This window comes from Natrix helvetica (assembly GCF_964273705.1).
Source record: "Natrix helvetica genome assembly, chromosome: 2".
Classification (NCBI taxonomy): Eukaryota; Metazoa; Chordata; class Lepidosauria; order Squamata; family Natricidae; genus Natrix; species Natrix helvetica.
The window spans coordinates 126,162,410-126,174,885 of record NC_138552.1 but is presented as its reverse complement, the minus strand read 5'-3'; the positions used below and the strand labels follow the sequence as shown (position 1 = coordinate 126,174,885).

The 12,476-nt window shown below is 36.1% G+C and overlaps 1 protein-coding gene across 8 annotated transcripts in view; it reads left to right on the top strand.

Annotated features, from left to right (window-relative positions):
• Positions 1-12,476, top strand: part of TFAP2B (transcription factor AP-2 beta) — a 63,790-nt gene that overhangs the window by 38,175 nt on the left and 13,139 nt on the right. For all 8 annotated transcript variants that reach the window (XR_014174359.1, XR_014174360.1, XM_081941239.1 and 5 more), the window contains one exon: positions 965-1,106. Coding sequence is in view for 6 of the 8 variants with exons in the window: in XM_081941239.1 (XP_081797365.1) it covers positions 965-1,106 (142 nt within the window). In the remaining 2 variants the exon portion in view is untranslated. The remainder of the gene's footprint in view (positions 1-964; positions 1,107-12,476) is intronic.

Genomic DNA, 12,476 nt, shown 5'->3' with positions numbered 1-12,476 from the left:
ATTAATTATGGATAAGATGGTTATCCAGTGAACATACACTACAGAGGAAGGCTTCTATGCTAGACGTGTGTGCGTGTGTGTGTGCTTGTGCGTGTGTGTATCTGTATGTCTTTATTTGGTTATACAACAGCAGTAAGCCTGTGCTGGCAGAAGTGAGAGGCACCATGTGTTTTCTCCCATTCTGCTTCTGTTCTCTTTCCACTTCCCCCATTTCCAATTAACCAATGGGAGATTAATAAAGGAGGATCACTAGATGTTCTGCTATGTAGCTTCTCATGCATCAGACAGGAAGACTTCTTTGCTAATGATAACCAGGCCAAGATTATACATTATGGTCAAGATGTTCTAATTAACCATCATTTGATTCAAGGTTTGAGTTAAGATGGCATGTTAAGCCAAGCCACAGTACTGTATTACTTAGTAATTCATGTGACCCAGGTCTGTAGTAACTCATTGAGACAGATAACATGGATTAACGTATCACCAACTTTATTTCTAATGGATGAATAGCATGCATGAATGTACTGTTGTGTGCTTTTATGTTGTTCTATCATTGCATTTCACTGCACCTTGCTTCTAATTATTGAGCTGCTGGGAACTGATGGGGAGCAGTGCTTGGAACATGTCCTTTGATTTGTTATATACTCTATGGCCTGACTTGAATAATTCAGAATATGAATTACTTGAATTGTGCCCAAAAAGACAAATGTACACATATGTACAATATGTGTTCAGAGGCACTATTCCTTTGTTTTTCCACAAACTTTGCATTTTGAGGCCACATCCTAACTGGAATTGTTGCTTTAAGAATCTCCAAATCTGAACTGGGACAAAATAAAGTTTTGAGGTATTTTTTTCAAGGTAGAAGTTTAATTGAGATAGTAAGCACTACTGTTGGCTTTCAGGTGTATTGCAAATCATCCTGAGCTGGTTATGATGACCAAAGCTGCTTGTTTTTTCCTAGGAGAAGCTGTACATTTAGCTCGGGATTTTGGATACATCTGTGAAACTGAATTCCCAGCCAAAGCAGTTTCTGAATACCTGAACAGACAGCACACAGACCCTACTGATCTCCACTCCCGAAAAAATATGCTGCTTGCCACTAAGTGAGTAGAAATATAAACCTTGGACATGCTTTATTTTCAAGGCCCTGGCCTTATTTTATTTCCTCTTGCATTAGCAATCCATCTGGTTTCATTTCGAGGTTCAATATAAATGTTTTCTTTTTCATATATCACAAGTAGCTAGCCAGTACTGGCCCAAATCTATTTCAAACTGAAAAAAGGAGAACAGGAAAAAGAAGAATACATGTGAACAAAGAGAGAAAAGACAGATAGAAAGATTTGTCAAAGAGAAAGTCAGATGTAAAAAGAATGAACAGAAATGTAAGAAAATAAGTTTCCCTCAATTACTCTTCCAATTCTATTCTCTGTCTAGGTACTGAAAATCCCTCCCCAGAGAGTATAACTGAATAGAAACAATCTGGTAAATTGATTTTAAAGAAAAAAATGTGTTGCTATTTCAAGTTATGATTACAACATATTAAGGACATCAATGGAGATTTAGTGTAAAATAACTTGTCAAAAGTAAATTGTGGTTGCCTGATATTAGCAATTTCCTGCATCCCAGGGATACCATTTATTGTTGTATCTGATTGTCCTTCATTTGGTCCGCTGAATCTAGTGCCTATCAAATAAATGTGTAAAACGTCAGCAAACTGGCTCTGGATAAAATCCTGCTTTAGTTTTTGGAATGCCTTTGAGATGTTGCTTCGCCATCTTGGAACTCTCCAGAGTTGTAGCAATCTATTAAACATCTTCAAAGATAAAATATGCTAGGACAGATTTGATGATTAGGAAATAATTTTGAAACAATCCTGGGAAATATGGTTGGAGTCAGCCTGGAGCCTATAGCATACTATAACTATTTTACAGAAAAGAAAGGAATTCCAGAGTATTTATGAAAAGGAGATAGGGCTTCCGTCCTTGTCCTGTGACAGGCTGCAAGCTGAAATGAAATCCTACTGAATAGATGAGAATGAAGCCCTCAGTTCAAGGGCTGAGAAACACTGTGACTGTTGAAAATGCTTTTGCATCACCAGCTGCCAACCTCAATATTGCACACTACTTTTTTGGTTAGACAAAAAATAAAAATAAGACACAGATAAAGAGAGAAAGTAGTTCTGTTTTCATGTAAGTTATTTTAAATTGTTATTTTAACGCTTGCTGTTTGTATATCCTTCTTATATGGAGGAAAATTACTTTTGCAAATCAATTTTGATCCACTCTTAAAAATAAAAATAAAAACTCAAACCCAAGCCACAAATAACAAAAATTATGTACCAAAGCAAATGTTTTGTGTTTCTAATTATAACAATAGCACTTAGACTTATATACCATTTCAGAGTGCTTTACAGCCTTCTCTAAGCGGTTTACAGAGTCAGCCTATAGCCCCCAACAGTCTTGGTTCTCATTTTGTCCACCTCGGAAGGATGGAAGGGTGAGTCAACCTTGAGCCTGATGAGATTTGAACTGCCAAATTGCAGTCAGCCGGCAGTCAGACGAAGTAGCCTGAAGTACTGCACTCTAACCACTGTGCCACCGTGGCTCAATCATATAACACTACCTGCAGCGATGATGCTAGCCAATAAGCCTCACCTGCCAACTGAGCTTTTGCAGCTATCCACCTGCTTATAAATGTTATAAATCTACAGATGCAGACCGTGCTGCCAGTCAGATAATCTATGATTCCTCCCACCATTATCAAAAAGAAGCTGGAGAACCTTTGTTGGGAATATTGCTTGTAAGTCAATCAAATATGAAGTTTCAAAATGTACAGGTCTGAAAGACCACATCTAATTTCCTTGAACATGGTCCTAAAAAGCCTAAAAATATTCATTTTTATAAAATGATCAAGGTTATGTTAGCTGTATAACTAATGGTTAAAGTAATTTGAAAGTAACAATTCCTAAATTGTAATTGCAATAGAATATGGCACTATTTTCAGCTGTGGGAACCATAAACTGCAGTTGAAGTGTTCCAGCATTCTTATTACTAGTCTTGACACCTGTGGAAATTACTATATTCGGACTTATTAGAAGTGTAAAGCAATACCTAAAACCAGAGAAAAAGAAAGCCCCACTAAGGTGGTGCTTTTCTACATGATGATGCAAACCTATAGAAACTGATTCTCACTGTGCAGGGTATTGTTCTGACCTAGGCTTCACAAAATCACGAAGCAGACTCCTTGTCTTGACACAACCACTTTTTATTAAGCTAATGTGAATTCCTCTCATTCACATCCAGCAAAGTCCTGGCAAACAGTCTTTCAAGGGTGAATTTACAACCACGGACCTTATCAGACTTGGAGAGTTGCCAGGCTGGTATCTTTCAAATGCAATGCTGTACAAGAAAATACTTGGCAAGGAGTCTCTGAGAGTTACAAACAAATCTTCACACTAATTAAGCGAACTAATTGTCTCCTGCAAACTGCACTCCCCTTTTGCTCCTCTTTATTCCCTATAGGAGGGGCCATTCACCTTTACTCTCGAGTTGGCCATTGTTTGTTAATTGTTCCCTTCTCCTGGCAGCTCTGTGCATGTGCACATCAGGAACAGGCTCCAGCTGTTTTTCTGCCCCACTTATCTCTGACGGTAGCTGATAACTGCCAGACAGCCCTGGCCCCATCATCAGAGCCTTCCCCAGACTTCAGGACTGGCCCATGTTCCTCCCCAACCTCCTCACTGTCTGAGTCTGAAACCAGCTCCGCTGGCCACCGGCGGCCAACAACAGATATTTGCTCTTTCATTTAACAGCACATATTTGTTTAATATTAAACACAGATGTTTAATATTTGAATCCATGATATGATGCTCATGATATGTTTATGAAGTCAATCATAGAGAGAGGCTCTTACTGAAGACATAAAATACATTGTCCTTGAGATATGACAACACTGTAGGCTGGACAAAATCGATATATTTATATAATGGCAAAAGTCATCAGAAAACTGGATAATAACTGTCTTGGTAGAGAATTTTATGGCTACAGAGCAAAAGAGATATGGTTCACAATTAGACAAGATGGCTCCTAGAAAATCAGGTATATCTTCCTGAATATCTCTTTCCTGATTACAAATTGGACAGTTATCAGCATAAGTGAAATATTTGGTTTGCGGACTCTCCAATCTCACAACCTCCAACCAAAAGAGAGGGGGGGGGGGAAAAGAATATGGCTAAGAACATTCTATCCATCAACTGAAGAGCTGAAATGGAACTAAGTTGTTAACAAATAATTTGATCAGTATATGAGAGTTGACAAATAATGTGGTGAATGAATTTGAATCACAAAGTATCATTTGTAGAGCTTAGCTTAGCACATTTCCACAAATCAGACCTCAAGATTCAGAGGACTTTGAGATATTGTAGAAGCCAGTAACTTCTATCTCTTCACAATTCATGCATTTTTGAAATCAGAAGTTTTCCTTCTCACTAGTGAATTCTTTTTTTCAACAAAGAATTTTTATGTTTTTAGGTTCTTGATTTTCTTTATCCTTCTTTGCATCCTTTGAAACTGATTTATTAATGGTATAAATTGGCAAATAAAGCATTAAAATAGCTTTAAGACATGACATCACTATTGCTGACATAAAGAAGCTGACTACACATACATAATAAAACTACAGTATAGAGAAGTCAGTATTTTTGTGATACAACAAAGATGTTAAGAGGAATTCATCTCAAAAAATGTACTTGATAATACAAGGAACACTACCAATATGTATTTGACCAAAGAGATATTAATTTTTAGTTTAGTGAAGCATTTGCATACCTGTTAATATTAAAAGCAATTTGCAAGTGGTACCATTTAGCAGGAGAGTTGGCTAGTTCTTCTTTACTGATTGTATTCAAGTGGGTAAAGACAACTGTCTCTGGGAAGCTTTAATTTGGATTCCTGCACTTAGCATTGGATTGGACTCGATATCCTAAATGATTCATGTGGTTCTGTTTCTAGTTACACAACTGTTTGCCAGTTCAGTAAAACTAGAAGCAATTCAAACCCTATGTGTTTACCCCAGGTGCCTTCTGGATACCCCTGTAGCCCTTTAATCTGTCTTCTATCAATTGCTCAATTTATGTTAATGGCAGTAGCTACTTATTTCATAGCCTCTTAAATCCTAACATCCCCTGATGCCTAATCAAGCATGGGTGCAACCTGTTCAAACAGATCCTAGAATTCCCTCAAGGGACTAGATGTCTGGGGAATTAGAAGATCTGATCATCAGGCATTGGGGCTCTTAGAGCAGCTGAAATCACAACTCTTTTAACCATATTATTCCATACATTCTTGATGTTCTACCTACTATTTCATCATCTCATCTTTCTGTGAAACCAACATCTGTTTTGAATTGAAAGATCTTCATTTGCATTTCTGCTATATTATGCATCTATCTATTTAGGTTGTTGTTCTTATAAAACAATAAACTTAATTTTGGACTGTAGCACACTGGAATGGAATGAGTGGGTTTTAATTTAATTTAAACATACATTTTTAAATGTCAAAATAATATATTCTTCTCAGATGAGAAGAGATTACCTCCAGCCTGGCAGACATTTTATAACGTTTTTGGGAAGCAACTTTACTTTGACAACATCAGTAATGTTCAAATGATAACATTCTCTCATTTAATTAAGTACCTTGCATTATGTGGTATATACAAAAATGTGACAGTGTTCATCAAGATTTTCTGGTAGCAAAGTCTGACATTACTATTAAGTTAAAATTTTCGGTATTAAGTGGAAATTCATCAGCAAAATTATGCATTAAGTTGAAGTCAATCCTTAGAAGTAGACTCTGTTGAGTAGAAAACAGAAGCTTTCTATATCATACTTATATTGTTATTCTTAAAAATGGTCCTAAAGCATCAGTGATCATATGGATTACAAAAATGGAGACCCAGATGCAAAGATATTGAGAGATCAGAAATGTTTAAGAATACTTTTACAGAGACTTTTAAGAAAAATAGTTCATACTAACCAGTCATTGTTAGTCCTAAAACATCTAAAGCTAAAGGATTGGAGGGGAGGACCATAAAAAGGGGGTCATCCCTAGGAAGATCTGTTGTCTGGTCCATAATCCATTGATATCACAAAGTGAGGGACACTCAACAGATTGTTCCCTACATATTCTAAATATCCTTGCCAGGATTGCATTTTGGCAATGTATTTGGCAATCCATTTAGATAGATTTTTCCCCATGCTAGATAATGGAGGATGTAGTTTCAGTTTTTTTAACACAATAATGCTTAGATGGCTATGTGACTGTCCTCTGCATAAACAGATCTAAATACTTCTGGAGTTGATGATCAAACAATAAAGTAGGTCAAAGGGTTCCATCAAAGCTATATAATATAGAGCTATGTGAAGTTTAGTGGCAGTCAACAAATGCATTTTACTTGTAAGTTCTATAATGTATGATAGTTATGAAGAAAAAGTGAATATAGACAATATATTCAATTCTCTTTCTTCGTAATACAGTGAAAGCTTGATAGAACAGATTATGCATGCAACAAACTCCACTTTGATTTGTAGTACTTGCACATCTTTATTCTTATGCATATGATGCAAAATACATAATTTGGCAACATTAAATGATGTGATTTGCATCACTTTCATAATGATGTTATTAGACAAATGACATATTTTGCATTGTTGCCACGAAATACTCCTTGATTTGAGAGATTTTCCAAAGAATAGAACCAAGCATCCAATGAGACTGTTAAAATGAGTTTTCAGTAAATTTCCTTATTTCTTGAAATTGACAAATGCCTTATTAAATCTCAAATACCTATGTGTGCAAAAATATTCTTCATACTGGAAACATAGTTTTGGATACTTTACAAATTGTCCAGTTGCACGTTAGATTTAAATGCTGTGTCTTTTTATGGAATAATGGAATGTAAGCTATTACAAAATGTATTATAGCTTTACAGTTAATACAGTTTTGTAGCATTCACATATCCAATAACTGAAATGTTAAATGTATTTTGTTTACTTGATCTTCAAAGAGGTTTACATGTACTGCTCAGTATATGTTTACAGATCACACTTGATTAGTTTCTGAATTTAGATTGTATTATGTACTTTCAGTCCATGATCTTAACATGCTACAGTGCATTCATGATGCTGATAAAACACTGTAGTTCTTTTGTTATGAGATCAGGCAATTATGAGAATTCACTATTTGAAAAAGAGAATATTTATCCATTCTGGATCTTTGTATGATAGCGAAAATCAGTATCAAATTAAACTGCTGATTTAAGGGGGGCAGGGTGAATCCTGAACAGAATAATTTGCTATGCTAATTCTAGTAGTAAAGAAGTAATAAAGAGTTACTGTGAAGATATATTTAGTCTTTAAAAATTGTCTTCTAGTGTTAGTCCTGGGTCTTATAGTGAATCTGTTAACCCAGATATTTGGTAATGCTATATCACCTGTTTTGGTCTTGTATTACAGTTTTAAGTATACTGTTTTTACTGTATTTTTACTGAATTGACATTTATAAACAGTGAGACTTGCTTTTAATTCTAAAAAAGTGGAGTTCAGATATTACAAATGAAATACATAGTAAAAGAGCTTAACAGCTTATAAAGATTAATATTTTTATTTTTCAACATTACTTTCTAGGGTCAAATGCACTAGCAAAGGAGTTCTACCCAGTGAGTCATTGTTTTGTAGCTCTGATTCTAGATAGAAGCAAAACAAAAACAAAAACAAAAAAGCCCAGAAGACCAAAACAACAAAACCAAACAAAACATTGGCTTATGGAAGTAGAAGAGAACCAATTTATTATTGTGGTTAAGGTACCAGGCAAGAAGCCAATAGACCAGCTACCAATCATGTTTTAGGCACAAAGCCAGCTGGGTGATCCTGGGCCTGTCACCCATCTTAGCCATAGGAAGAAGGCAATGATAAGCTGCTTCTAGAAACCTTGACAAAAAAAAACAATAGGGACTAATCCAGGCAGTTGCCAAGAGTCAACAAATAAGTAAATGAGTAAATAAAATAAAGGAATAGGACCTAAGTGAGTCATCAAATGTATGTACAAAACAAAGAGGTTTAGCAAATAAAAGTAAGAGCTTGAATAAGAAGAAATGCTCTGGAGAAATTAGAAGAAGATCAGTGGAAATCGTCTTAAGAGGAAAAACTACAGCTGAAAGAACAGAGGGCTAGAGTTCAGATTTGCTTACCAATTGCCTTATGTAATGACAATTTGACATTACAATGGTGTAAAAAAAGCAGCTTTGTGACCAGTTCTCACATTTGCAACCATTATATCCAACAACAGTCATATGATTGTCGTTTGTGTGCTTTGTGAGTGGCTTGTGAGAAGCACAGTTAATGGAGAATGTGAAATTAAATCAGTCATGTGATGTTTTGCTTAACAACCACAGTGATTCAGTTAATGACTGAATGGGAAGTGAGGCTGTAAGTCAGTCATGGTTATGAGGGGGGGGGATCTCTTGAGGCATGTATTTAGGAAGTAAAGTAACAACAATAACTGTTCTTGGCCTGGTGGCTGAGCTTCTCTGTATCTTATCTAGGAACTGTAGATACTATGGCTCACGATGTTCAAAGTTACAACAACGGGGTGAGGAGGCCTTATGACTGGTTCTTGTAGCCTTGTGGCCATTGCAGCATTCCCACAATCATGATTGTGACCATGATTGGCAACCAGTTTGCAATTATGACATTGCAACATCCTGTGATCACATGATCTCCATTTGCAACCTTCACCTACACCTTCAAACAAATAAAGTCAGTTGGGAAGTTGGCCGGAGCTTGCAAATGGTGATTATCTGATCTCATATCTAATGACCAAACAGAATTTGGGGCAATTGGAATTGTCATTGTCAGTCAGTTTTGTCACATGACATTGTACTTTATGATGGGTTGCTTAGCAATAGAGCTACCATTGAATTATCATTGTTAACTACTGAGGACTACCTACACAGTTGTCTGTGAATTAGTTAAGTTTAAATAATATGCTACACCAAAACCAAACCAATCAGATATTGGATCAGTGTGGTATGTAAAAAGTGTGAAATGTGACTGTGGATTATTGTGCATTGTTCAACCCCTAATTACAATTTGTTCAATAAAAATGATTTGGCAAGATGTGAACAAAGTCCACATTTTAATTTGGAGTTTTTATAATCATCTACATCACTTCTACAATACTTCCTTAGTCACTCTGATATTTTGATTTTTTTTTTCTGAATGGTTATATTACTCCAGTTGTAACTGGTGCTTTGGTTTGTTATTCTTTCCTGATGTACTGAAGAATTATAAAATCAATTACAATTTTGACAATTTTGATAATATGATAATTTATCCCACAGTGTTACCCTTGTTCTTGAATTATGACTTATGTTTCTTAATTAAATGTTTTATTCATATGAATAACTTTCTATTCCATGTACTGTATGTTACATAGACTTCATTCTTTGTGAACATTATTGCAGTTTCCCCTCTTTTCTGCTTGAGTGTGTTAATTCACATGGTTTGAGCTGTGAGTAACCTGCCTCGTGTATGGATGAGATTAACACAAATATAGTGAAATTGTGGGATTGTAGCTAAGTAGACCGGCTTGTTTTGTAGTCACTGCAAAATGAGTGTGTCAGAACTGACTTTAACCTTTTCAACACCTCAGGCAAAAAGGTGGAGTAGTCCTATTGTATGGTGGCAGAGAGCATCCTATTTCTATTACTGCTGAAGTAACCTTTGCACCCAAAGTTTCTGATCACTGCTGTCTCATCCAGATATGGATGTTGCACGAAAATGTGTAATCCTTCACTACCTTATACTATTGCTGCACTGAAATGTTACCCTAAAGTAATGAGGCAGGATAATGAGGAAGCAAAAAACATGTTCATATTTAGTATCGGGCATATAAATATTCTACAGTGGTGGTTATTTGGACATTGGAACAACCACGCAAGCCAGTTTTAACACATTTCAGCATGCCAGCTGCCATCATGGAGGACATATTTCTTGAAACTATAAGAGTTTGAGTCATAGTCCCATGCAACTGGGACAAAAATGTATCACAACTCTACCTTATTACATGCATAAAATATTTCTAAATACGGTGGTGACAAATGTGGCTTTAGCTACTCTGCCATTCTTCCATAACAGTTGAGATATTGTTAGGTGTACTGCTGTCACCCCAAATGTATTGTGTAGACCTAGGAGAATATGCTACCTCCTCTGCCCCATTTTTCCTTAGGAAGGTTGACCTTGGGCCTAATTCCCTTTCACATAAAAATCTACATTTCAGTAAACTTCCTGGCTTGTAGCTATCTGTTCAAGATGACAAAATAAATTTTAATGCATGTTTCCCAATATTTACAATTAATCATCCATAGATCTGATGCTTTTACTACAGCAGCTGGGAGCTGGCGGGGGGGGGGGGGGAATATTAAATCTGTGGCTATATTTAGATGTTTTTCCCTAGTCTATTGAAACTTTTACAATAGCTTTTCTGTTTATTTAATTTATGCCTCCCTTTGGCTTCCCTGCCCATATTGTTTGGTGCTTTATGTCAGACTTAGGCCTTTTGCAGTATGTACTGCCTGTTTCCCCACTTGCTCTATCTTGCAGCCAAGTCCCAAAGAGATCTCATTTATTTTGTGCCTTAGAATGTGGTTGCTTTGTTGACAGCATAATTTAAAGAGATATATGGATGACTGAGAAATCATTTGCCCAAATTTGGCCAGATGTTTTTTTTAGACATGATTGGAATTACATTGCCCTTGTCTGCAGGGCCAGGCAATATTAATGTCTCAAAATTTCAACTGCTCGCAAACCCCAACTTCTGCCTTTGGTTTTTGAAGATGCAAATGTGTTATTTGGCATGTATCTTCAACATTTCCATTTTTAATTTTTTACCATTTTAATACTTCTAACAGTTGAGATCCACAAATAGGATTCTTTAAATTTTCACTGTCACCGGCCCTCACTTTTAAAGTATCACAACTGAGCCATCATACTGTAATACAGCTTTATTTATAACTTCATTTCATGTTGAATTACTATTTATATACAGTGCCTTCCTGTAAATCACTTTGCCCTGTGTAGAAAATGGATGTTGCTATCAATTGCCTTGCTCCATATTTCTACATGTTTGTATAATGGATGGATTACACTGGCGTGCACCCATCACACTGGCACATCTGTCATCTCAGCTTCTGGATTGCATCAATTTGTCAATTTTAATCAACTTTCTATAGTCAGCATAAATCATTGAATTTAGAAAATGTGACACATTTACCCTACTTATTATTTACTTTGACACTGCGTTTGCCTAATTGAAGTCTTGAACAACATGGAAGGAACTACTAGAATGTTACCAGTGGGACGTTAATGAGCAGGCATGACTAACATTCTGTCTGAATTTTTCTATGCATCAGAACTAAGAACAAGGTCAAAATAGTTATGTATCGATTAGTCAGTGGAATTTAACATTCCTGGTAATTAGTTTTTCATTTAGTACAGAAATTGGGACAAAAATCGTTCTAAGGCTAATCAAATAAATTAAAATTTAAAAAATTGCAAGGAATTGAATCCAACAGTTGAATGACCTTATTTATTTATTTATTTATTTATTTATTTTTCATTCATTCATTCATCCATCCATCCATCCATCCATTCATTCATTCATTCATTCATTCATTCATTCATTCATTCATTCATTTATTATATTTCTCCCTCAAAGACATAGAATTCATGGCATATGGTCAGCCAGTTCACACATAGATTACTTGGGTGGCATACAATATTTAAAAATCTACAGATAAAAATCTCACCCTACCCACCCCATGGCCTCAGCAACACAATGAAATCAGCCACTTGATCAGCTCCATCTCCATTCATGGCCCCCAGGCCCACTGACAAATCAGATTTTTAGGGCCTTTTTGAAAAGCAACAGGTGGAGGCTAAGTTTACCTAGGAGGAAATGATGCTCCATAGAGAACAGGCGGCCATCGAGAAGACCCTTTTTCATGGTCCCACTAGGCGTATATCCCTAAGCAATGGAACCCAGAAGATACTCTGCCCTCTTGTCCTGGTAGGTCAGATGGATATAATAGGGGAGAGGCAGTCCTTCAAACCTTTGGCACCAAGCCTTGTAATGTTTTAAAAGTGGTAACCAGCAATCATTGCATTTCTTTTAAGCTGAATGTATGTTATATGGGTATGTGTGCAATGCTGTTGTATTCTGTTTAGGACTGATAGGTAGCTGTACAGCAATATCAATAAAATATGTATGCATATCTGTGATATCCAAGTCCCTCTATGGATTATTGACATCAGTGAGAGATACTAAATAAATTAACAAAATGGAAACAAATTTTTTTCTGAGTTATGCATGAATTCAACCTACGTAGCTTTCAGTGTCATATTGTATGTATGAGTGTTT